At 40.2% G+C, this 25,345-nt stretch overlaps 1 protein-coding gene across 1 annotated transcript in view; it reads left to right on the top strand.

Moving 5' to 3' along the window:
• cacna1g (calcium channel, voltage-dependent, T type, alpha 1G subunit) overlaps positions 1-25,345 on the top strand; it is a 283,552-nt gene that overhangs the window by 242,424 nt on the left and 15,783 nt on the right. The window contains exons 28-32 of the mRNA XM_079846045.1: positions 12,226-12,377; positions 16,177-16,286; positions 19,081-19,214; positions 21,723-21,793; positions 24,074-24,152. Coding sequence (XP_079702171.1) covers positions 12,226-12,377; positions 16,177-16,286; positions 19,081-19,214; positions 21,723-21,793; positions 24,074-24,152 — 546 coding nt within the window. The remainder of the gene's footprint in view (positions 1-12,225; positions 12,378-16,176; positions 16,287-19,080; positions 19,215-21,722; positions 21,794-24,073; positions 24,153-25,345) is intronic.

Here is a 25,345-nt window from a genome sequence, read left to right as displayed (position 1 = left end):
AGCAGCACAAGTGATCTGTGTTTGAATCTAATGTAACAGTGGTTATAGATGTTTATGTGATTGGTCATGTAGATTTTGCAGAATCAGTAAAAGTGCAGGTTTTTTTTTACCATTGTTCTGTGAATTTTCACGGAAGTAATCTAGTCATTTTAATAGTAATCCTGGAAAGACTTCCCCTTGTAGATTTCACAAATTTGCTGCGTCGACCAACAAATAGCTGCTTGGCTTGAAAGTGACTTATGTGTGAGCTGTACTTCATAAATGGAGATTTTTGCACACCTAATTTTAGCTAATGTGACCACACCTAATATATATAATAGGGGCAGTTGTGGCCTAATGGTTAGAGAGTCGGAAGGTCACGGGTCCGATTCTTATTACCGGCAGGTTACGACTGAGGTGCTTAAGCAAGGCACCTAATCCCCAATTGCTCCCCGGGCGCCGCAGTAAATGGCTGCCCACTGCTCCGGGTGTGTGTGTCCATGGCTTGTAGTGTGTGCGCTCACTACTCACTGCTCCTAATGTGTGTGCATTAACTTGGATGGGATAAATGCAGAGGACAAATTCCGAGTATGGATTACCTTGACCTTTACGTCACTTCACTTCATATATGGCCAGATATACAGTCAAACCAAACATTATTCAGACACCAGATATATTTTTTTACTAGAACAGGACACTATAGTTCATTAACCCCAACCCAAAATAAAGTAAACTGTGACATATTATACCCAAAAATTCTTCATACAGTTGACTACCAGTAAAATGTATGATAATTTGGGACCGAGATTATTCAGACACTTTGACCTGACCATGTTTTGCTCAAGTGTTTTTTCTTTAGTTGCTAATGCGACCTTTTACTGAAAAAAAATAAGCATTGCTTGGAATTGGTTGACCTAAATTGGTATTATCTAATTTTGTACTTAAATTTAACAGCTGATTGGTTGATTGTAGTCAATTACATACATTTCTATCAAAGTTATCTCACATTATCAAGATTAATTTGAGTGCTTATCATATTTTATTACCATTTTCTAAACTATAGCAAATAAACTGTGATAATGGGAGAAAATGTTGAAGGTGTCTGAATACATTTTGGCTTGACTCTATGCATTTATCGAAAAAACGACAACATAAGTAACAACCAGTGTTGGGGAAGCTACTTTAAAACTGTAGCTTGCAAATGCATTTTTATAGTTGACTTGATGTTTTTTTCTGTTAGACTGAAAAGTATGAGCTGAAAGTGATAATAGTGATCATTTATAATTTTTTATTTCAATGATTCAAATATGCAGTTACACTATTTGGACCAAAAGTGTTTGCATTTGGAGGTTTTACAATAACAAATTCCCTTTTCTGTTAACTGTCACGTACCAAACATATTACCTCAAATGAGAACAGGTTTCGATTGTCAGAAATGTCAAACTAACTTCTCATGTTGAGTAATATAGAATGACATCAATCTTGCGGCCCTCTGCACATCATCACCGTTGCCCATCCACCAGCCTCTGCCATTCTACCTCCATCTCAGATGGCCCATCTTGCTCAAGTCAGACTCAGAAAGAAAGTGTGGTTTGTCTGCCACGTCTGCCAGCATGATATATTATATGTGTGTCTGTGTTTTTCGTATCACCCTAGTCTATCCTACGGTATGTTTGCCTGTGTTTGTGTGTGAATGTATTTTCTTTACCATGCCCTCCCATCACTGAATATATGATTGATTTATTCCCCTTATAATAATTTTGTTTTGCTTCAGAATTCTCCTCCTCCTCTGTTATTTTTCACTCTTTTGCCTGTTTTAAGAAGGCCTTTAGTCTATCATTTCCTGTTGGTTTTGACTCTGTGTGTGCTGGCATATTGTGCCAAATAAAAAAAGTGTCAAACAATTTTTTAAAAATTGGGTGCATCAACAGTATGTCCAGCAGACATCGACTCATTACTTTAGGAGCAACTCATTGACCATGCACTTCAGGGGGGTAAAACCAGCCTCAATTAAAAACCATTTCGATTTAGAGTGAACCAAGCTGCAATTTGCTGCCTTCCCTATTCAGATGGCTGTTTTTATCATCTTTGCTTTTTCCCCTTCTATTTTTGTCTGACATTTTGCCATGCAGGCTTTAGAATTTTTCTCTGGCTCTTCCTTTAAATAACAGTCTAGTCCTCCCACTGCCCACAATTCCCCAGAGCTCATGACTTTCACCCCACATGACTCATGAAGTCTGCATAATGGACAGATCTTTATCGAACATATTTCTTAGTGGTGTAGTTTGTTGTAAGTATCGCTTTATAGGGATATGCCAACCTTAACATGAATAATGAACATCAGGACCCTTAGACCCTCAAAATTATTGATTTAAATAATAACTATTATTATATTGTTATTTTGCAAATCTTTATGGTGTTTGTAGTACAAATAATGTTGATAATGGACCAGAGTTTGTCTGTATTTCCCAACTGACTTGGCTTCTAAGTTACTAGCTGCTATATGGTTAATTTCTTGGATTTACACCTTCCACGTCCTCTCTCTTCTCTCTTCTCTTGTGCATTGTTAAAATATTTCTGAAAGGACTTTGGACCTTAACTTAAAAGATGGGAAGACCCCCCCCCAAAAAAATAAAAAAAAATAAAAAATAAAATACAAATAAATAAATCATGTACAATCGATTACTGATTTATTTATTTACATTTAAATGTGTAATGTATATTCATATATTCATATCAGCATCTTGTTTCGTGATGGCTTTATCAGTAGTATACTTTTTTCAAATAATAAAAAGTAGGGTGTTCATGCATTTTCCATTAGTAAATAATTTTATGGGGTCCAGAGTTCCTCAATTTAAAGTTTCTTTTAAGAGCTTTTTTTTCTCCAAGTGCACGTGAGCTGCGGCAAAGCCAGAATCATGTCGAAATCATTAAGACCAGCATGTCTCAGTGGGACGAAAATGCCAAGAGATTTGTTGACGTACCCTCCTTTTTGGGGGTTGATGGGTATTGCACTGAGTTTTAGCACATAACATGTCCAGGACTGGTTGGCGACCAGTGTTTTGTGGCTATATTCAAATGTGGTATCATTCAGCCCCAAACCTTCAATTGCCTCACCCAATTATCTGTCCGCCGTTCTCAAATGTATTCATAGATGGAATCGGAATGGGCTAAAATTGCCATCTAAGCAAAGAGTTTCTCATTAAATCATAGTCATGGTATCATTAGCTTGTGCCACAAAAATAGAGACAGAGATGGAGAGGTCCCAGACCCACATTCTCCATCGCTATTTCATTCTTGTGTTGGATAAAAATAGTTTTAATCCATTTTCCTTCTCTTTAAATTCTTTAAAGCTGATTCGGCTGGATGTTAGCTGGACCCATTGCAATGGCATGACATCAGAGTGGCACCGCTGTCACTAGAAAACAAAAGTTCAATCCATTATCTGTAAATACAGTAGGATGCCAAGTCCTCCAGCTTTTTTTTAGTTGGGGCACAAAAGGCCATCTTATATGAAACTCTTTCGTTAAACTCAGTGCAGTACTCATTAGATATACACATCCAGTTATGGAGACCGCTTTCCCTCTGTCACTAATTTATTAGTATTATTATTGTGCTAGGAGGATTGGAATTAGCAATGTAAGCCAAACAAAACGGAGTTTTGTCTTACCGATATAAGATCTTGCAAGATTCGCTTTTTTTGAATGAAAGTGCACAAAGGGAGAGAGTCTCACTACAGAGGGTAGGAGGGAAGTAGATGAGTGGGGATGTCCTATGGGAGCTGACCTGTCTACTGTAAAACCAGGCTGTAAACATACACCTGTTCCCATCCCTCCGTAATTGAGCACCTTTGAAACTGGGGCAGTCTACACAGTAACTGTTTTTGGTCCCAATGAATGGTTTTGGTTGCTGCCCCCCTGGATGCTGTTGTCTGCAGCCCAAATAAAGTAATTTAGAACACATGGGTTAAAGAGCAGAACACTGACTTCATCGCAGATCTTGTTAGATCCTAGGAGTCATAAAAATAGCAATAAATAGAATGAATAAATAAATAAATAACAACCTAAGTGGCAATGTTTAGCCAAGGCTGGATATTTAAGATTCATAAGCTGTACATTATGAAGCAAAGGTAATGTTGAGTCAGCAGATTTAAAAACACCAGGAGCATGGCTCCAATTAGGGAAATTAAAGCCAGATGGGTTAAAAGATTCCTTTAGTAATTACCCACAGAACCGGTGTTGCTGACATCTTGTCCTTAGAAATCACAACAGAGTGACATCATATACGTCACATGCATATTTAAGAAATAGGACACGAGCAAAGGAGTGCTGAGTGAGCGATTTGTGATATTGCTTTTATACGTTAAATAAAGAAGTTAATATTAAGTAACATTTGAGACAATATTTCCAGTTTTGTGTTTGTTTTTTGGACAGTTCCAAACAAGTCAAAACCAGAACGGTTTCATGTTTTTGAGCAGAACAGTAGTGGCGTTTTGTTCAGTGTTTTCAAACAAATCGGTTGAGTCAGTGATTCAATGACTTACTACTGTCATAAAGAGTCTCGGAGCCAAATGCAAGTTCACAAATGTTTATTTGAAGGAGGCAAGGAAGGGTCAGATGAAGCACAAAAGTCACAGTCCACAGAACAGAGACCACACGCGGCGTTCCACGAGGTAATCCACTCTGGTCGGTAGACCGGGAAGAAATCCTCATACAGCAGGAACCTGGACGATACTGGATCTCGCCTAAAAACAAAGCGCACCAGTAATACCAGGAAACAGAACACAGTTCACTCGAGGTCAAGTTCACGATATCCACAGGCGTGTGAACTCTGGGCTAAGACGAACCTCCAGATGCCTGCGACCGAACCTGAGGAATTGGAGAGGAACAGCAAGATGAACCGACTGGACAAGGACAGCATGACAGACCAACCAAGACAATGAGCACGCGACGAGAGACAGGACAGAGTGCTATAAAAAGGGAACAGCTGATGAGACACGACAGGTGAACAATTACTGAAACGAGCGGGAGGAGCCAGTGAACCCGTGAGGAACCACCACCAACAGGTAAGACAACATACACACACACACATGATCACCCAGGAGTCCTGACAGTATCCCCCCCCCCATGACCGGCACCGGACGGGCATGGAGGAGACTCACCCTGTCGCCGACGGAGATCCTCGATCAGGTCAGGATCCAGTATATCCCGGGCCGGAACCCAGGACCTCTCCTCCGGACCGTAACCCTCCCAGTCCACTAAATACTGAAAACCTCTGCCCCTGCGACGAGAATCTAGTAATCTCCTAACAGTATAGGCAGGAGCACCATCCACTAGACGAGGGGCGGGGGGTTTAGGGGCAGAGACAGGGGGATTGTTCTGGGCAAAAATCACAGGTTTAACCCTGGATACATGAAAAACTGGGTGAACCCGACCAAAAATAGGAGGTAACTTAAGCTTGACCGCTACCGGATTAATGACCTTAGATATACTGTATGGCCCAATGAAACGAGGAGCCAGCTTACGAGAAGGCTCACGGAGAGGCAGATCCTTGGTGGAAAGCCATACCTTTTGTCCACACACATAACGGGGTGGAGGTCGCCGGTGACGGTCAGCCGCAGCTTTGGTTCGTCTGGAGTTTTGTAACAAGAGTGATTTAGCTTTCTTCCAAGTACGTCTGCACCTGCGCACGAAAGCTAAAGCAGACGGAACCGCTGCGTCGGGCTCCTGTGATGGGAAAAGGGGAGGTTGATATCCGACAGATAATTCGAACGGAGACAAATTAGTGGATGCGACGGGAAGAGAATTATGAGAATACTCAACCCAAGGAAGCTGTTGGCACCAAGAATTCGGATATTTAGACGACAGACAGCGAAGCGTTCGACCAAGATCCTGATTAGCCCGTTCGCATTGCCCATTGGTCTGCGGATGATAACCAGAAGACAGGCTGGCTGTAGCGCCGATCTGTCTACAAAACTCCTGCCAAAAATGAGAGATGAACTGAGGACCCCTATCTGAAACTACATCAGTCGGAATGCCGTGTAACCGAAAGACGTGATTAATCAAAACCTGAGCCATCTCCTTGGCAGAAGGAAGTTTAGGCAGGGGAATAAAATGAACCGCTTTAGAAAAACGATCCACCACAGTCAATACGACAGTGTTACCATTCGACGCCGGTAAGCCGGTGACAAAATCAAGGGCTATATGAGACCAGGGGCGGGAAGGGACGGGCAAAGATTTAAGCAGACCAGCGGGAGGTTGATTAGATGCTTTATTACAAGCACAGACTGAACAGGCTAATACGAACTGTCTGACGTCCGAAGTCATAGAAGACCACCAAAAACGTTGACGGATGGCAGCCAACGTTCTCCGAATTCCTGGATGGCCGACAAACTTGGATTCGTGACCCCACCGGATGACATCGGAACGTAGACGCTCAGGAACCCATAGACGACCCGCCGGACACCCCTCCGGGACCTCCCCCTCTCGGCCGGCCTCTCTCACCCGCTGCTCGATTCCCCACACGAGGGCACCGACCACCCTCCCCTCCGGGAGAATGGTCTCGGTCCGCTCCGAGCCGGAACCCTCGAACAGACGGGAGAGAGCGTCAGGTTTAGTGTTTTTAGACCCCGGCCGATACGAGAGGGTGAAGTCAAAACGCTCGAAGAAAAGTGCCCAGCGAGCCTGTCTAGATGTTAATCTTCTGGCTGAACGGATATATTCCAAATTCTTATGATCCGTCCAGACCAGAAAGGGTTCCGAGGTTCCCTCCAACCAGTGACGCCACTCACCCAGAGCGAGTCTAACCGCCAGCAGCTCCCGATTACCTATGTCGTAATTTCGCTCCGCTGGGTTTAACCGATGAGAGAAAAAAGCGCACGGATGCACTTTCCCGTCAACAGAGGATCGCTGAGATAAAACGGCGCCAACCCCGACATCAGATGCATCCACCTCCACTATAAATTGTTTCGCCGCATCGGGAATAGAAAGAACAGGTGCAGAGATGAAACGGGACTTTAATTCATCAAAGGCCTCCTGAGCCTCAGTATTCCAACGGAAACACACTTTAGAGGAAGTAAGAGCGGTAAGAGGTTTAGCGATCTGACCAAAGTTTCTGATGAAACGCCGATAAAAGTTGGCGAAGCCCAGAAATCGCTGAAGCTCTTTACGAGTGTCGGGCACTGGCCATTCGGCGACCGCTTTAATTTTAGCAGGATCGGGACGAATCTCTCCCTCGGCTATGACAAAACCCAGAAACGAAACCGACTCCCTGTGGAACTCACACTTCTCCGCCTTAACAAAGAGCTGATTCTCTAACAGCCGTTGTAAAACCTGGCGAACATGCTGGGTGTGTATCTGCATAGAGGGAGAAAAGATGAGAATGTCATCGAGATACACAAAGACAAATTTGTTAATCATGTCACCCAGCACTTCATTGACCATGGTTTGGAAGACAGCCGGTGCGTTACAAAGACCGAACGGAAGAACGCAGTATTCCCAGTGCCCTGATGGTGTATTAAAGGCTGTCTTCCACTCATCGCCCTCCTTGATACGTACCAAGTGATAAGCGTTGCGCAGATCTAACTTGGTAAACACGTGCGCTCCCTGAAGTAACTCGAACGCTGACGACATTAAAGGCAAGGGGTATTTATTCTTAACAGTAATGTCATTCAGCCCTCTGTAATCAATGCACGGACGAAGGGACCCGTCTTTCTTCTTAACAAAGAAAAAACCAGCGCCAGCTGGAGACGAGGAGCGGCGAATGAGACCGGCATTAAGAGACTCATTAATGTACTTATCCATAGCCTCTCTCTCTGGTTTAGAAAGGGAAAATATGCGACCCTTAGGCGGAGAAGTGTCTGAGAGAAGTTTGATTTCACAATCATACGACCGGTGAGGAGGCAGGGAAGTAGCCCGGGCCCTACTGAACACCCGACACAGATCAGAGTACTCCGCCGGAACTCCCGAGAGATCAACATCCGGAACCTGAAAAGTAGAACACACAACAGGAGAAGGAGCAGGACCGAGACATGAAACATGACACGAAGACTTCCACGATAACACAACACCGTTCTGCCAATCAACATGAGGATTATGTTTGGTCAACCAATCATGCCCTAAAATGACCGGCGATTGGGAATGTTCTAATAGATAGAATTCGATCTCCTCACGATGATTGCCAGAAACAAACAAACTCACAGGGGGAGTGCGATGGGTGATAACAGCCATATGCTGTCCCTTTAAAGTCCAGGCGGAGAGGGAAGAAGACAGAGGAATAAAAGGAATATTCCATGATTCGGCCACACCGGCATCCAGAAAACTCGCCTCCGCACCAGAATCCAGCAACGCCTGTGAATGAAAAGACTGTTTATAGTTTATGATTACTGGGAGTGTAGTACAGCTCACGGGAGACTTCAATGACGACACGCCCACCGAAACTCTCAAAGTCATAGGCGGGCAGTCTTTCTTTATCGGACACGCGACAGCAATATGCCCCGCCTTACCGCAATACAAACACAAACCACAGGCCAGACGACGATGTCTTTCGGTGGCGGTCAGACGGAGCTTTCCCAGTTCTTTGGGCTCCTCCGTTTGGAGAGAAGATGCGGTGAATTCCTCCGGTTCAGAGACGGCGAGATGACGAAACGACCGGCGGATGTCACGTTGACGGTGGCGGGTCTCGATCCTCAACGCCAGGTCGATCGCCGTCTCTAGCGATGTCGGCGGATCCCGTGCAGCGATCTCATCCTGAATCTCAGGGTTGAGACCCTCGAGAAACTGAGCCCGTAACGCGGCGTCATTCCAGCCGCAGGTGATGGCTAGCGTCTTGAACGCGATGGCGTAATCCGTGACGGAAGAGGTCCGTTGCAGTAGTCTCACTAGCTCGGCTGCTGCCATGTCCCCACGAACCGAGCGATCAAACAAACTCAACATCTCCGTTTCAAAAGCCTCAAACGAAGCCGTGCACGGAGCCCTGGCTCCCCATACAGCCATTCCCCACTGTCTCGCCTTTCCGGTGAGTAGTGTCAAAACATACGCCACCTTGGATGATGAAGCGGCGAACCGCCGTGGTTGAAGTGCAAAGACAAGGGAACACTGCTGCAAGAAGGCCAGGCATGAGTTGGGATCGCCGTCGAAGGATGGAGGTGTCGCCGCGTGTGGCTCACGGTCTGCAGGTGCATTATCAACAGGTGCAGACGGAAAACGCTCATCGACCTGGGAACCAATCTGGTCTACCCGGGTGCTGAGCTCTGTGAATCTTTCAGACAGGACACGAAAATCTCTGGAAGCTTTACTCAACAGAGATGTATGCTGTTCAATGGCTTCCTGCTGATGAAGTGCGGCGTACACCGAATCCGAACCCTCCGAACTCGCTGACTCCATTGTTGGCGTGCTCATTCTGTCATAAAGAGTCTCGGAGCCAAATGCAAGTTCACAAATGTTTATTTGAAGGAGGCAAGGAAGGGTCAGATGAAGCACAAAAGTCACAGTCCACAGAACAGAGACCACACGCGGCGTTCCACGAGGTAATCCACTCTGGTCGGTAGACCGGGAAGAAATCCTCATACAGCAGGAACCTGGACGATACTGGATCTCGCCTAAAAACAAAGCGCACCAGTAATACCAGGAAACAGAACACAGTTCACTCGAGGTCAAGTTCACGATATCCACAGGCGTGTGAACTCTGGGCTAAGACGAACCTCCAGATGCCTGCGACCGAACCTGAGGAATTGGAGAGGAACAGCAAGATGAACCGACTGGACAAGGACAGCATGACAGACCAACCAAGACAATGAGCACGCGACGAGAGACAGGACAGAGTGCTATAAAAAGGGAACAGCTGATGAGACACGACAGGTGAACAATTACTGAAACGAGCGGGAGGAGCCAGTGAACCCGTGAGGAACCACCACCAACAGGTAAGACAACATACACACACACACATGATCACCCAGGAGTCCTGACAACTACAAACAGCTGGTGAATTCAAAATAGCTTACTACTATACTGCTATATACTTTTGCCATATTTTATATGGAAGTTGGTATGCTAGTATGTTTCAAATTCAGCCAGTGACTTGTTTTGTTCCTGAATGAGTTGGCTTTTTTGAACAAATCAGTTGATTGAATTAATCAACGACTCACTCAAGACCAAATGACGTATCTATTTAACCTGCTAAAAGAGTCACTCCCAGTGTTGTTGTTGTTAAGTAAAGCTATTAATTTGCTTGTGTTATTTTAAATCAAGCTGAAATAAAATGAGTGCTGTCAAAATTAGCGTGATTAACGCATGCAATTATTTTTTTCAGGTTAACGTGTTAAAAATATTTAACTTAATTACGCAGCATCTGTTTTTCTATCATCCTTTGGCTAGCGTTACATTATATGATCACAATCTTATTCATGCAAATCAACCATTTTTAACTTTTAAACCATTTAAGCACGACAATGTGCTGTCTGTGAATGTCCTGTCTGTGTGACACACACACACACAATGCACAGAAAGACGCATGCGCCAGTATCATGCACATTAATTAGTTCATCTTTTTAATCGATTGACAGCACTAAATAAAATAAATAAATATCAAATGAGTAACTTAAATGAAAATTAGAAAAGTTGCCTTGGGAACTAACTGAAATAAAATAAGTTGAAGTTGAAATACTAAAATTACTAAAACTGAAATAAATATAAATGAAAGATAAATAGAAATTAAAAAAGAAAACATCACAAAATACTAAAAAAAATTAAAGTGAAATCTGAAAATATAAAAATAAATGGTAATTCAAAGTCTGTATGGAACGCAAAAAAACTAAGACAATGGCTTCAACTGTTCAACTGAGATTAACATCCAAAAAATTACTTCTCCATTAACAAGCAAATCATTTGGACATGTTCTAGATGAGTCATACTCAAATCCAGTGGGGAGCAGCCATGTGATTAAACAAATACTGCTGATGTGGCTCCATTATATATAAAAAAGAAAAGGTTGAATGCAGCACCTGTTCCTTCAGTCCAGTGGCTGTTGCCAGGAAAAGCCTGCCTTAATGGGCTGACAGGACCACAGGGAACACAGCTGCCGCTCACACACAGCCCTGTCTCTGTTTCGGGACGATAAGCCCCCCCGGCCCCCCGCTGCTCTGCCATCCCTCTAGTCCTCTCTGTCCTCCGCAAAAAAACTGAGGAAAAACACAAGAATAGAAATGGATCAGCAAAACTAGCAAATTCACAAGTTGTGGAATGAAGATTTGTTAATGTCTCATGCAATCTCATTAGAAATTCCATGATGTAATAGGACAATTTGTTTTGTTTAGGTATCTGTGAGTAAGCAGATCTCAGGCACAGTGGCCCCTCAATCTGGGCTCCTCTGCCTTTGATTTGGCATAGACCACAGAAAAAGTCGCAATTAAATGAAAAGTTCACACGAGAGTGAAAATGGCCATTTACTCACCCTCATTTTGTTTCAAACCCATATGACTTTCTTCTGCACTATTTAAAGAGAAATTTTGAAGACTTCCAAGCTCATCAAAAGCACCATTACCAAAGTATCATAGAAGTGGTCCATGCAACTCATGCACTACATTACAAGTCATATGAAGCCATACAATATAGCATTGTACGATAAAAACAGGTCGACATTTGTTGTTGCTCGCTGAAAACTTTTGTAAGATGTGTAAATGAATTGGGTGAAATCAGTGAATGAGCAAGTTCATAAAACTAATCTGAATGATTCTCTCACGAATTGGACTGATCCATTTTTCAAGTTCAACTCACTGACTTAATGCTTCAATTGCAGTGATTTACTCTGATTCACTCTATTCCTCACACAAAGCGGTCATAAGGCATCAGAACTTTAAAATGATCATATGGGCCACTTTTATACTTTTATAGTGTGTTTGCGGCATGTTTAGAGACTGAAAGCTCTAGACCCCAGAGCAATACAATATTAACATTTGTAATTGCATGGAAAAGAGCGGCCAGCACAATCTTCACAAATTCTCCTTTAGCGTTCTACAGAAGAAATAAAGTCGGGTATAAAGGCAGGTTTTGAACAATGTGAGGATGAGCAAGTACATTTTCATTCCTGGGTGAACTTGTACACATATGATCTATCTCTTAGCTTCTTCTCTCTCCCACTGGTTATTTCCCTCTTCCCCTCTTTTCTCAGTGTGGGCATGAGTGTGTACAAAGCAATGTTTGTTTCAGTAGAGTTATTTCATGCTTCCTCCCTATTCCCATGGTTTTTCAGAAGCCCAGAGTAAACCCTATTACTCAGATTACTCACCTACACGACTTCTCATCCACAAGATGTGCACCAGCCACTATCTGGACTTGTTCATCACGATTGTCATCGGGCTCAATGTCATCACCATGTCAATGGAGCACTACCAGCAACCTAAGGTAGTAGAGCAGTGAGAGTGCATACGCTTGTTGATATTTCATTAAGGAAATGAACTCACTGTAGACAATGTTACTGTAAGTTCAACTCACCATTATCTAACTTTATTGCTCTGCATAATATTTGCTGATTAGGCAGATCATGTTTAAGGGCTCTTTTTGCTATACTGCATTTTGATTATATCATAGTGGTGAGTATATATTTTTCTTTATATTATTATACTTATTTGCACTTTCATTGTGCTGCTCCAAGACATTTTGTACCATTGCCTGTGTGTAAAAAAGCCTTATGAGAGCAATGCTTCACCAAAATAAACCACACTGTAGTGTATGCACTGAAATTTATGCATATTCCCTCATCAGTCTTTCCCCCCCGCATAACACTGCAGAGACAATTCATGAATATTCAATAGAGGACTAAAACAATAACTTGAGTTTGCAGATAAGTTCTGGGAGTTTAGATTGGATTTCGTAAATCATTTGGGTGGCATAATATGTTCTGAACTGCTTTTTTATTCCTTTATGACAAAGGTCACCTTTGACATTAAAAGACCACTATAAATTACCATTGATAGTTTAGTGGTTCTTTAAATTGCTAGCCTACAGAAGGTAGTACATACCTCTGTCTTAAATATATATGTCTTTTTAGGGAAAGAGAAAAAGTGCAGAAGAAAATTTTGTCTATAACATATTATTTTAATAATATTTACAACCCCAAATCAGAAAAAGTTGGGACAGTATGGAAAACGCAAATAAAAAAAGTGATTTCTAAATTTACTTTGACTTGTATTTCATTGCAGACAATATGAACACAAAATATTTCATGTTTTGTCTGGTCAACTTCATGTCATTTGTAAATATGCATCCTTTCCTGTCATTCAGACCTGCAACACATTTAAAAAAAAGTTGGGACAGTAAAGCATTTACCACTTTGTAATGTTGCCATTCCTTTTCACAACACTTAAAAGACGTTTAGGGACTGAAGACACCAAGTGATGAAGTGTTTCAGGTGTAATTTTGTCCCATTCTTCCTGCAAACAAGTCTTAAGGTGGGCAACAGTACGGGGTCTTCGTTGTCGCATTTTGCGCTTCAAAATGCGCCACACATTCTCTATTGGAGACAGGTCGGGACTGCAGGCAGGCCAGTCAAGTACCCGTACCCTCTTCCTCCGCAGCCAGGACTTTGTAATGTGTGCAGAATGTGGTTTTGCATTGTCTTGTTGAAATATGCATGGACGTCCCTGGAAAAGATGTCTTCTTGAAGGCAGCATATTATGCTCCAAAATCTCTATGTACTTTTCAGCATTAATGGTGCCTTCACAGAAGTGCAAGTTACCTTTGCCAAGGTCACTGACACAACACCATACCATGACAGACCCTGGCTTTTGGACTTGTGGTTGGTAACAGTCTGGATGATCCTTTTCTTCTTTGGTCCGGAGCACACTGCGTCCATTCCTCCCAAAAAATACCTGAAATACTGATTCATCTGACCACAGTACACGTTTCCACTGTGTGATGGTCCATCTCAGATGCCTCCGAGCCCAGAGGACACTGTTAAAATAGGGCTTCCATTTGGCACAGTACAGTTGTAACTGGCATTTGTGGATGTAACTACGTATTGGTACTTGACAAAGGTTTGCCAAAGTAGTCCTGAGCCCATGTGGTGATATCGCTTATAGATGAATGACGATTCTTGATGCAGTGCCGCCTGAGGGATCGGAGATCACGGTTGTTCAGCTTAGGCTTGCGCCCTTGTCCTTTACGCACTGAAATTCCTCCAGATTCTTTGAATCTTTTAATTATGTTATGCACTGTTGAATGTGAAATATCCAAATCTCTTCCTATCTTTCTTTGAGGAACATTGTTTTTAAATATTTCAATAATTTTATCACGTATTTGTTGGCAAACTGGCGATCCTCGGCCCATCTTTGCTCCTAAAGGATTAGACCTTTCTTGGACGCTGCTTTTGTACCAAATCATAATTACAATCACCTGTTGACATCACCTGTTTCAAATCACATCATTATTTAACCATTTTACCTCATTACTATCCCTAAATTGCTCCTGTCCCAACTTTTTTTTAAATGTGTTGCAGGTCTGAATGACAGGAAAGGATGCATATTTACAAATGACATGAAGTTGACCAGACAAAACATGAAATATTTTGTGTTCATGTTGTCTGCAATGAAATACAAGTCAAAGTAAATTTAGAAATCACTCCTTTTTTTTTTTTTTTGCGTTTTCCATACTGTCCCAACTTTTTCTGATTTGGGGTTGTAATTTAATTTTAAAAAAAGCTTGTTTCCGTCACGGAATAAAACAATTTAAAAGATAATTGTGGCTTTTTATCTTTTCGCAGAATTGTGAGATATAGTGCCCTATCATACACCCGGCACTATGCGACGGCAGGCGTGACGCAAGTGTATTTTGCTTGTTTTAGCCCGACGCAATTATAATTTTCACGTCCAGCGCCACGTTGTTTAAATCACGCTCCCATCTGTTCGGCCATAGGTGTGCTGGTCTGAAAACGAGGTGTGTTCAGGCGCATTGTTGGCACATTACTATTTTGAGGCAACTGAAAATGCAGTATTTTTTGTGTTATTTAAAGGGCGCGTTAATAATATGCGCCAATATAGGCGGGTGCACAACGGGCGTGCACTCTGCTTGTTATACACACAGTGATACGCAGCACACAAACTTTTTAACAAAACAAAAATGTTTAAATATTTAAAATAAAAGGATTTCTTCCCTGGAGAAGTGTTCGGTCTTTCCGCTTGCAAGTTCCGCCATGTAAGTAGCGAATCCGTCATGGCGCAAGTCCAACTGGCTTTTAAAAGGAATGGGAGATGAGACTCTGATTGGTTTATTGCATGTTACACCCAATACCCACCCATGATTCATTAATAGATACAAACTTTTGGACCATGCACCAACCATAATTTTCTGCCGTTAAACTAGCAAAAGTGGATTCGAACACACCCTAAGTGCACCTGCGCCATGTGCTTCAGACCATGAGCTCAGATTGTTAAAATAGAGTCCTCAAACTCACAATTGTGAGACTGCAATTACCTTTATTGTATTTTTCGCATTTATATTTGTATATCTTGCAATTCGCAAATACTCGCAATTCTGAGAAAAAAGTCAGTCTTTTCCCCCTCAGAATTTGACTTTATAACTCGCAGAATCAGAATCGTTAGGTATAAACTTGCAATTGTGAGGAAAAAAAGTCATAATTGTGAGTTAAAAAGTCAGAATTACCTTTGCCAGGAACAAGCTTCCATAGGGTATATCTTACCTTAAATCAAAACTAGTGTTTACTATCCCTATTAGTCAACACTGTTGGGATGATTCCCAAGATTTTCACCCTTCATTAATGGAGGTCCGTGACCTCATCTGTGGCTATAAATAGCAGTCTGTTTTAATTAGAGCCCCATTGGCCTGCAAAATCTTGGAGCAAAGGGAATTGTTAGGCTTTGACTACTAACACTCATTCCGTGAACAAAATCAATTGATTTTCTGGTGCATCGTCACACTTAGCCTGGCCTTAATTACGTACGAGGGAAGGCTAGATCCCTGGCAATGTCCACTGACTGTCAGACCTTGAAGATGCCAGCTAATGAGTGCTGTTTTCTTTGTGCTAATCTAACCACCTTTGATAGCTCATCATCTTTTCCACTGATTGATTATGGAGTGACCTATTTGGCCATTCATAGACTACATTTTTTGTATTTATTTATTGTTCTGAAGGAGTGGAAATATGCTTGCTAATTTCACTATTACATTCTCTTTGTGGCTTTAACAGGTCCTGGACGAGGCTCTGAAGATCTGTAACTACATTTTCACAATCATATTTGTGCTGGAGTCTGTCTTCAAGCTTGTTGCCTTTGGATTTCGTCGCTTCTTCAAGGACAGGTAGTAGACGTGACCCTCTCAAACGTTAAACCTAAGGTAGTTGATCCAAAACAATTAAGAAGTTTACATTAAAGCTATAGGCGTAGCTTAACATTTGAGCTAAGGCGCTGCCAGACTCGCCTGTGGAAAATCAATAGAAATGACCATAAAGTAAAAATGTGGGAATAAATAAGTCGTTATTTGATTCTAAATAAAATAGGCCTGTTTGATTCCGTGTTGTTAAGGAATACTGAAAAACGTTTAATTAGCTAAAATAAAATAACCTGTGAATGTTAGATTAAAAAAACTATAATGAAAACCAAAATTCTTGCCTTTAAAACTAACTGGAATAAAAAGAGACAGAGACTCCAGAAAATGTTATATCAAGGGTGACATTATGAACTTTTTTTTGCGCTTTTTAACATTCAGATTTATCACCACATCAAGATGGTGTTCTGCGCCAAGCCGCTGCTGATTCTGCGAAACGAGCGAGTTGAGTTTCGGGGTACACCTAGAACTTCTTAAATAAGTTATTTATACGTTTCTAAGTGGTTAATTTGTATGTACGTGTCAACATACAAATTACGTATTTTTTTATTCCATAGCTATATTTGAAACTTGCTCCGCCCATGCCATGGAGGTGCTCCAATGCCCCTATCTCTGTTTTTTTGGGGGGTGAACTCAACAGGGTTTGTTAGTATCCCTAAAGCCACATCCTTTGAAATGATATCACAGCTTTGAGATTCCTTGGTTTGCCTCAGACTGTCAGAAGCACATCAAGGGCTGAATGCATTGGCGTCTGTGGTGGAAAACAAGAACCAAATTTATATCACTTGTGGTTTTGGTAAAAGAAACCCCTCTTGAAGCATGCAAAATCACACTGCCTGGGGCTTAAACAATGAGAGAGCCTCCTAAATGGCATTTATTCATCTTACATTAGTGACAATGATGTGCTAAATGCCTGATGTTACAGTTTTAATAAGTGTAGGCAAAAATTAACTCACACATTTCTTTATAGAGTTTAAATAATCCATTATTCTTTTAATTAGTCTTGAATAATCAGTCAATATGTGAATTAGTCCCTTTAGTGAAGTTGATAGGCCATTAGAAGTTCTCATGTAATCAGCTTTTTCTTTCATTAGCGTAGCAAAGAGCATTTCATGTCAATATATTCCCAGATCCCTAATCCACGTGTAGGGAAATGTAAAGCAGCTATTTGCATTCTAATGAGAACTTTGACATAACATAATTGATATGATTTTAAAACGAATCTCTCACCAAAGGCCCTGTGTTGAAACTACTGTTAAACATTTCAGAACATGCTGTTCAGGAGGTGAAGGTTTAAGAGTTGAAACTTTAAGGCTTTTTATTGATTTACAACATTTGAAATGGCTTTCTGTTACTTTGGTTCTTTAACGCAACACGCTCCAAGTCGGCAGGGATGGAGGATGGAAGTACACTTTGATCACTGGGCCCCTTAGCGAATGAAGCTGGTGGGAAAAATGTAGAAATGCTTTGTGTAATCATTTGACTTCAACATTTCTAATGAAACACCTCTCATGGCTGCAGGCCCCAGCAAATTGAGGTGTCCTAAAACAGGCTCTAGGCTCTACCTCACCCATGACAGTGTTATATTTGACCCTCAGAGGGAGTTATTTAAAGTTAGCCGCGAAGTTTGAAGCCATATTTAGACAATGAACCTGCTGAGAAACTTTATGGAAAAGAGCATCCAGGGTCAAATAAGGGTTATTTGCACAAAATTAAGTTTCTTTGATCATTTCAAATTTCCATTGCTTACAGAGAGACTCAAACCCTCATGATTTGACTCCAGGAATTGTATTACACACTTTTTAAGTATACTTTCAAGTACTTTTCTGTTAGTGTAAGATTGAGGAAGTCATATTCTTTTTCGCTTATTGACAAAGGCAATTGCAACACAATTGATGGTGTGCAATTGATGCTTTAACAATGTATTTTGACATTTTTCTGCTGTCACAGAATTATGGGTAATGTAGTTTTGTTGCTCAAGATTGTCACCTCATAAACGTGTATGTAAGAGTTTTTGGCAATCTGACAGTTGTTCATAAACAGTACACAACATTAATACAACAAAAATACATTATAATGACAACAAAACTAAATTATAAACAATTGAATTCGTAATCCAAAGAAGGTAAATGCAACATTCATGTGAACTCATCTTGTAAATACAGTACACATTCATGTAAAAAAAAGTATCTTATGCTCACCAAAGCTGCATTTATTTGATCAAAAATACAGTAAAATTGTAATATTGTGAAATATTATTACAACTGTTTTCTATTTAAGTATATTTAAATTAAATGTATTCCTTTGATGGCAAAGCTGCATTTTCATACTCCAGAAATCATTCTTATATGGTGATTTGGTGCTCAAGAAATATATTATTATTATTATTATTATTATTATTATTATTATTATTATTATTATTATTATTATTATTATTATTATTATTATTATTATTATTATTAGATGATATTAATATCAGAGTTTAAAGTCGTTGCACTGTGTAATGGTTTTGTCAAAAATATATATTTTTTTAAATCTATAACTCTGAAGTTCAAGAAAGCATTTACATTTTTAAAGCAATGTAAAAGTCTTTACTGTCACTTTTGATCAATTTAATGCATCCTTGCTGAATAAAAATAATGTTTTCTTTCTTTGAAAAAAATAATACTGACCCCCAACATTTGGAATAGTAGTGTACAATCATTCTGACATTACTTAAAGGTAGCATTATTCTTATATATTAATTTACATAATGTGTTTTATGCAGGTGGAACCAGTTAGATCTTGCCATTGTTCTGTTGTCTATAATGGGCATAACACTGGAGGAAATTGAGGTCAACGCTTCCCTTCCCATCAACCCCACCATCATTCGCATCATGAGGGTGCTGCGGATCGCTCGTGGTTTGTATTCTCTTCCCTCTTATCTTCCTTTCAGCAATGGTCCATTTTTCTCCCTGTGAAAGTTTACACTCCTCAGCGGCTCTGCCTGTTAGCCTCAGTAGATCAGACCCGGTTGTATGTGTCACCCTTTGGGATCTCTGTTGTTTCACAGACTGCTCAGCAGAAGCCGTAGTCTGTGTAGAAAGAGTCCAGATGGCTGTAATGAGAAATTCAGTTCACACAGCCACTCTTCTTACACACACACTCACAAAACACACAGTGTAGGAAGCTGGGGTGCTTCTCTTCTTGGAACGATTATTCTTCCTCTAATGAAAGAGCTGCTGGGAGAGTCTTTATTGATTATTCCCTCAACAGAGATGGCCAAACAAACACACCTGCTCAGATGTCTGTGTTCTCATCAGGTTGTGTGTGTGTGTGCGAGTATGGCTGTGCCTGCACGTCTTCGCAGCCTATTTCCTCCTGGATTCATTCAGACATTCTTGTAATGAAAGTCACAAGCATCTTCCACTTACGGCCATGATTGCAATTAACCAAACCTCCACAATGGCATCTCCATGGCTGAACGGCCATCATTAAAGCTCTGTGTGTAGTGCATGACCCCAATAATAGCATTCTCCGTGATCTGACCACTGTGAAAATTACATGAGAATTAGTTTCCACTGGCCACTTTTAAAGAAACAGTGCGTCCACTGTGTGCACAATTATGTCTTTCCAAACAGGGCTCTGTTAAAAGATTGAGTCACAATTAATAATTTTTTTCTTAAATGCCACTTTTGTCAAAATTATAAGCATGATTTAGTTTTACTCCTATATGTAATGCATTGAATGAGCCTATATTGGTATAAAAAAAGAAAAAAAAAAGAGTGATTCGGCAAACACTGAATACAACGCAAAAAAACGTCCTAATGGCCTAATTGTAGGCCTAAAGCCATGGTCACACAAGACTTAGAGCACATAACATTTTCACGAACACAGTTGTGATACTATGATGTCACATTCTACTTTTTATAAACATGAATTCAACATATAGGAAATATTAATGCATTCAAAATGTGAAATTATACTTTCTATTTAACTTTACTGCAAAAATATGCATTTTTTAAATTAAGCAAAGAGATCACGCCGTAACGTATCGATCTTCTAATGGCCACATGTGATTCGAATTTGATTCGTGATTCGAATTTGCAGGTCCGAGTTAACCAAACTTGAACTTCGGAATGCATGAAATGCGAAACTTTTCCCATGAGCTTTTGTTTGCGGTCTGACGCCTTTGTATGCAATGAATGGAAGTCTATGGAACAAAAAGTTGTGATCCCTCGAGTCCATAGGTTGTTTTAAAAGTCAAAATCAGAATTTGGTAACAAGATTTGTGCATTTTGTTTGTCCTTTGTGTCATGTGTGACTGTTGTGCATCAATTTCTTTTTTTAAAACAATACTGAAACTGCCCTTGCAAAAATAATTAGTGACCTCATAATAAAGGTAAAGGTCTCAATTCTTGTTCTTTTAGACTTGTATATTAAACTTAGAGAGCATGTGTTACATAAAACCCACTTTGGAGTCCCACAAGGAAGCTGCCTTGGCCCTTTATTGTTTTCATTGTACAAATTGTTTAATCCTGGTGGGACTGACAAAGTTTGGGGTCTTTATTTTTTGTAAGAAGTTAATACTTTTATTCAGCAATGATGAGTTAAATTAATCAAAAGTAACAGTTAAGACATTTATAATGTTACACAAAATTTCTATTTCCAATGATTGCACAACACTGAATATCTTGCAATTCTGACTTTTTTTTAATTGCGTGATATAAGCTTGCAATTACAAGTTATAAAGTCAGAATTACGAGATATAAACTCGCAATTGCGAGTTATAAAGTCAGAATTGCATGATATAAATTCGCAGTTGTGAGTTATAAAGTCAGAATCGTGAGATGTAAACTCACAATTCCAAGGAAAAAAGTCAGAATTGTGAGATAAAAAGTCTAAATTACCTTTCTTTGTGGGTTATTTTAAAGTGACTTGTTACATTGTACTTACTCAAATACATACTGCGTAATAGTTAACCACATGTACTTACTTACCATAGAGTTACGGTTAGTGTTAAGGCGTAAGTATAATTCGTTCTTTTACGCGTACGCGAGAGTGGGCGTACAGTCGAACACACAGCCTTGCAAAGTATACTTCTTTTTACTCGTACACTACTACGCATACACAGGCGTTTGATGCATGCGTAGTTTTGAGAAATCTCTTGGGCCTTTGTTACAACTCAAAAAGTGCATGTAAGTACAAAGTATGCATGGTTACAAAAATCCGGCGGTGCATGCTCAGTACACGCACACTCTTCTGATGACGAAATTCGTGTACACTGACCCTCGTGTACGCGTAAAAAGGGAAGTATACTTTGGCCTTTAGCGTTTGGTTTTGGGTTAGTTACTTGTAATTATGCATAATTTACTGTTATTACTATAGTAATTACATGTAGTAATGTGCAACTGTGTCCTCTCCTTTTAGTGCTGAAGCTACTAAAGATGGCCGTCGGAATGCGAGCTCTGCTTGACACTGTGATCCAGGCCCTGCCTCAGGTACCGCACAAAACTTTTGTCTGTCTTCCTCATAAAGTTCCGCTCTCCACTCATATCCCACGAATCCTGTGCTGCGAGAGAGCTCCCGGTCCCCGTTCCCTGTTCTCCTGTGGCCCCTCCACTCTCCACAGGCCTCATTTGCATAGTCAATCTGCCATGAAGAGGCCACAGCAGTGCAGATTGGCTCTGATGGGCGGCATGGAGAATAGCAGAAATGACAGAGAAGAAAATCTCCAGCATGCACATTCTTTGATAACATCAGGTTTCACCACCGCCTGCAGGGTTTTTGATTTGGAAACATGCTGCACCACAGGACACACTTTTAATTCCAGTCTCTTCTCAGAAATGCATTTCGATAATCAGACATGTAATTCTACATTTAACTAATTGTGACTAATTGGATTAGATCATGTTTAGCCGCCACCTCCTAACGCCCTTTCACTCTGTCGCTGTGACTTTCACAGTTTTTTTTTTTTTGTTCTAAAGTTGCTTTCTGTGGTTCTATTGATCTACTCTCCTGCAATTTGCGAGAGGTGTTTTTATCCTTAAGAGTGTTCTGAGATATCCTGCCAGATTGTGTCAGCTGGATCTTTGTGTCTTGAATCACTGTGAATCCAGCCAGTGAAGAGTGCACTTAAAAGAGATTAGGGTGGGAAAATGGCCAGCCTTGGAAAAAGAAATGTCAATGCAATCGGATTTGTCAGCACATCTAATCTGACTATTTTTCATTTCCGTTTTCCTCGGTTTGCCTAATCATGCATGAACCAGTCGCCTGTGATCGTTATATGTTTCTCGTGATTCTTTTCCGAATCCAGCTGGGTGTAGGTGGGTTCTTCCTGTTATGCAGTGGCATTTTCTATATTATAAGGGTATATCAGAACAGGGTTCAGACACTTACAGAGTACAGTAAAATAATAATAATTATTATTAATTGTATTATTATTGTTGTTGTTGTTATTTTAGTAGTAGTTTTTTTTCTTTCAAAACTTGAATTAAATGTGATATTCTTAGATTTTGTTCATTTTTAACCATCTTCAGGCTTTTTGACAATATCATACTGATTTTTATAATTTACATAACAAAATGGAATATTTTAAATCAGACCGACCAATTAATACCACAAAACATCACACTACTATTATACAAAACAATATATGCTTCACTTTCTGATTAGAGAAAGCATAAAGAAGAAATAAGAAAAAACCTGGAATATTTATTAATAAATTGTCTATACAATAATTCAATACAGTGAAAATATAAAAAAATTAAATACTTATTTATAAAAATATATATATATTTTTTTTTATCTCAGAATGGCGAAATATGAAGTTGGCAAAATACAAAGTTCTGTAATAATACTCTAGATGGTGTAGGCTAATAGGTCCATAACTCAGCTTGCTTGCAAATCAGAACATTCTCTATAGGGCACAGCTGATTGGTTCCTGCTGTATCAGTAGCCAATGAGCTTGCATGCTCAACCTTAAAAAAACCCTCCACCCTCCCCAGCTCCACCTGTATAGATCTGCTACTGGTAATTCATGTTCACTATATTGTACAGCAATAGTATGTCTTACTTGCTCTCAGCAGTGTGTCGTGTATTTATTGGCAGTAACAAGTCCCGTACTTGCTCTGCAGCAACAGCAAAAATAAGCAACAGCAGCAATAACAGCAGCAGCAGCGTCTAATCCGCCATCTAATCCGTCATGCCCATAACCATGCCAAAACAATCAGAGAGTTGTCATGACAGAAATGCAATATAGTGAAATAATTTAAAATTAACACCGGTTTAATTTGTGAAAAACCCATTATTTTCATCTTTGAAAATTATGAATTTAATATTTATCCAATATATTAATACACATGATGGTGACATGAAAAATTACTACGTAATAAAATCGACCCAGGACTAAATAGCTTTGTTTTTTTATTAGGATAGGAGAATTTTATTTATGGTTTTCTCACACCTCTTATTGATTGAGAGAAAGGAGGAATGAAATCAGAAAACAAGACAGGTTTCACCCCCCCCCCCCCCCCCCCCACATGTCTGGAACATGTGCAAAACTACTGCTACAGTAGACTACGGCATAGCTTGAGATTTAAGTTTACAAAACTGGCAAGCTGTAATCAGGTGGAACACAACTGTCATCATCTCACTTCATGACTCTCTTTTGTTGGCTCCTCACAGGTGGTATCTCTAGGTCTGCCCTGTCAGTTTCTTTTGAGCTCCATGACAAACTCTCCTGTCTGTCTCTCCCTCTCTTTCTCTCTCATTCTCTACAGGTGGGGAATCTGGGTCTTCTCTTCATGTTGCTCTTCTTCATCTTCGCTGCTCTGGGAGTGGAGCTGTTTGGTGACCTGAGTAAGCATAACAAACACACATAAATAAGGACCATTTTTCCTTGTGGTCTAATTCACTCAGACACTACCCCCCCCCCCCCTCTCTCTCTCTCACACACACACACACACACACACACACACAAACACACACGAACCCATGCACCGCTCAGGATCTTCCTGTCTGGATTTTATTTACACTGAATTGTAAATTACTTAGACCCCCTAGGGAAACAAAACACAACTGTTGGTAGTCCAAAAACTAATTTTTGCGGTAAAAATAAAAATATGGTCTACATAACAAAACAATATTATGAAATAACTTGAAATTAAACCTAAGTAAAGATGCCAAACTAACTTTCATTGACTGCGCCACATTAAAATGTATTAAGTAAAATTGCAATGCACCAGTATATGATTTTCATTGGGTTTGCGATGGAAGTATCTCAACAAAGTGTAAACATTAATATGATACTTTATACACAATATTATATGACTTAAATGCAACACGCAGTGAAACTGATTAGGCCACTGATGTTGTAACTCTATGCTCTAATGTAGCGTAATTGTGTTTAAAATGGCTTGGTTTATTACTGTTTATTTGTTTTAAATTGCTGTGAGATCACTTTCACATATTTCTGAAAGTTTTCCAATGTTGTCTGTAAGAGCAAACCATAAATATGGTACCTGCAGCAGATTTTCTCTAAAATACGTGGCAGCACATTTGGCACTGGTTTACTGAATACAGCCTGCCGTGATTCATTGCAGCTCAGCACAATACCAGGGTTGATGTCATTTCCATTTCCAATCAGCCAGCTCAAGATAAACATAGAGACTTCATAATTCATATCCAGCTTTACAATGCTGTCCAAGTTCAATATATGGCGTCTGCTTGCTGAACTGAGATTGACTTGTTTGCAAGGCAAACTTTTTTCTGTTTTTTCCCACCTAAGGATTGGGTTAAATTGTTGACTGGTTGATTAGTAGTTTGATTAGTTTATCTCGATTTAAGTGGTTGTCTGTGTACTGTATGTATGTTGGGAAACAGTAAGTACACTACATGGAAAGTCTAGTTTTTTTATTTACATATTAGTTCATTTAAATGCCATTTCACTGTTACATAAAGGATAATACATTTATATAATTTGAGTCTTTGAATGTATAGTTTATTTCTCACTACATCAAGTATACATCAAAATTAAAATCAGGTGCAAATGA

The sequence above is a fragment of the Gobio gobio genome (assembly GCF_949357685.1).
Source record: "Gobio gobio genome assembly, chromosome: 20".
Classification (NCBI taxonomy): Eukaryota; Metazoa; Chordata; class Actinopteri; order Cypriniformes; family Gobionidae; genus Gobio; species Gobio gobio.
The sequence above is the reverse complement of the archived record's forward strand: the minus strand, read 5'-3'. Positions and strand labels throughout refer to the sequence as shown.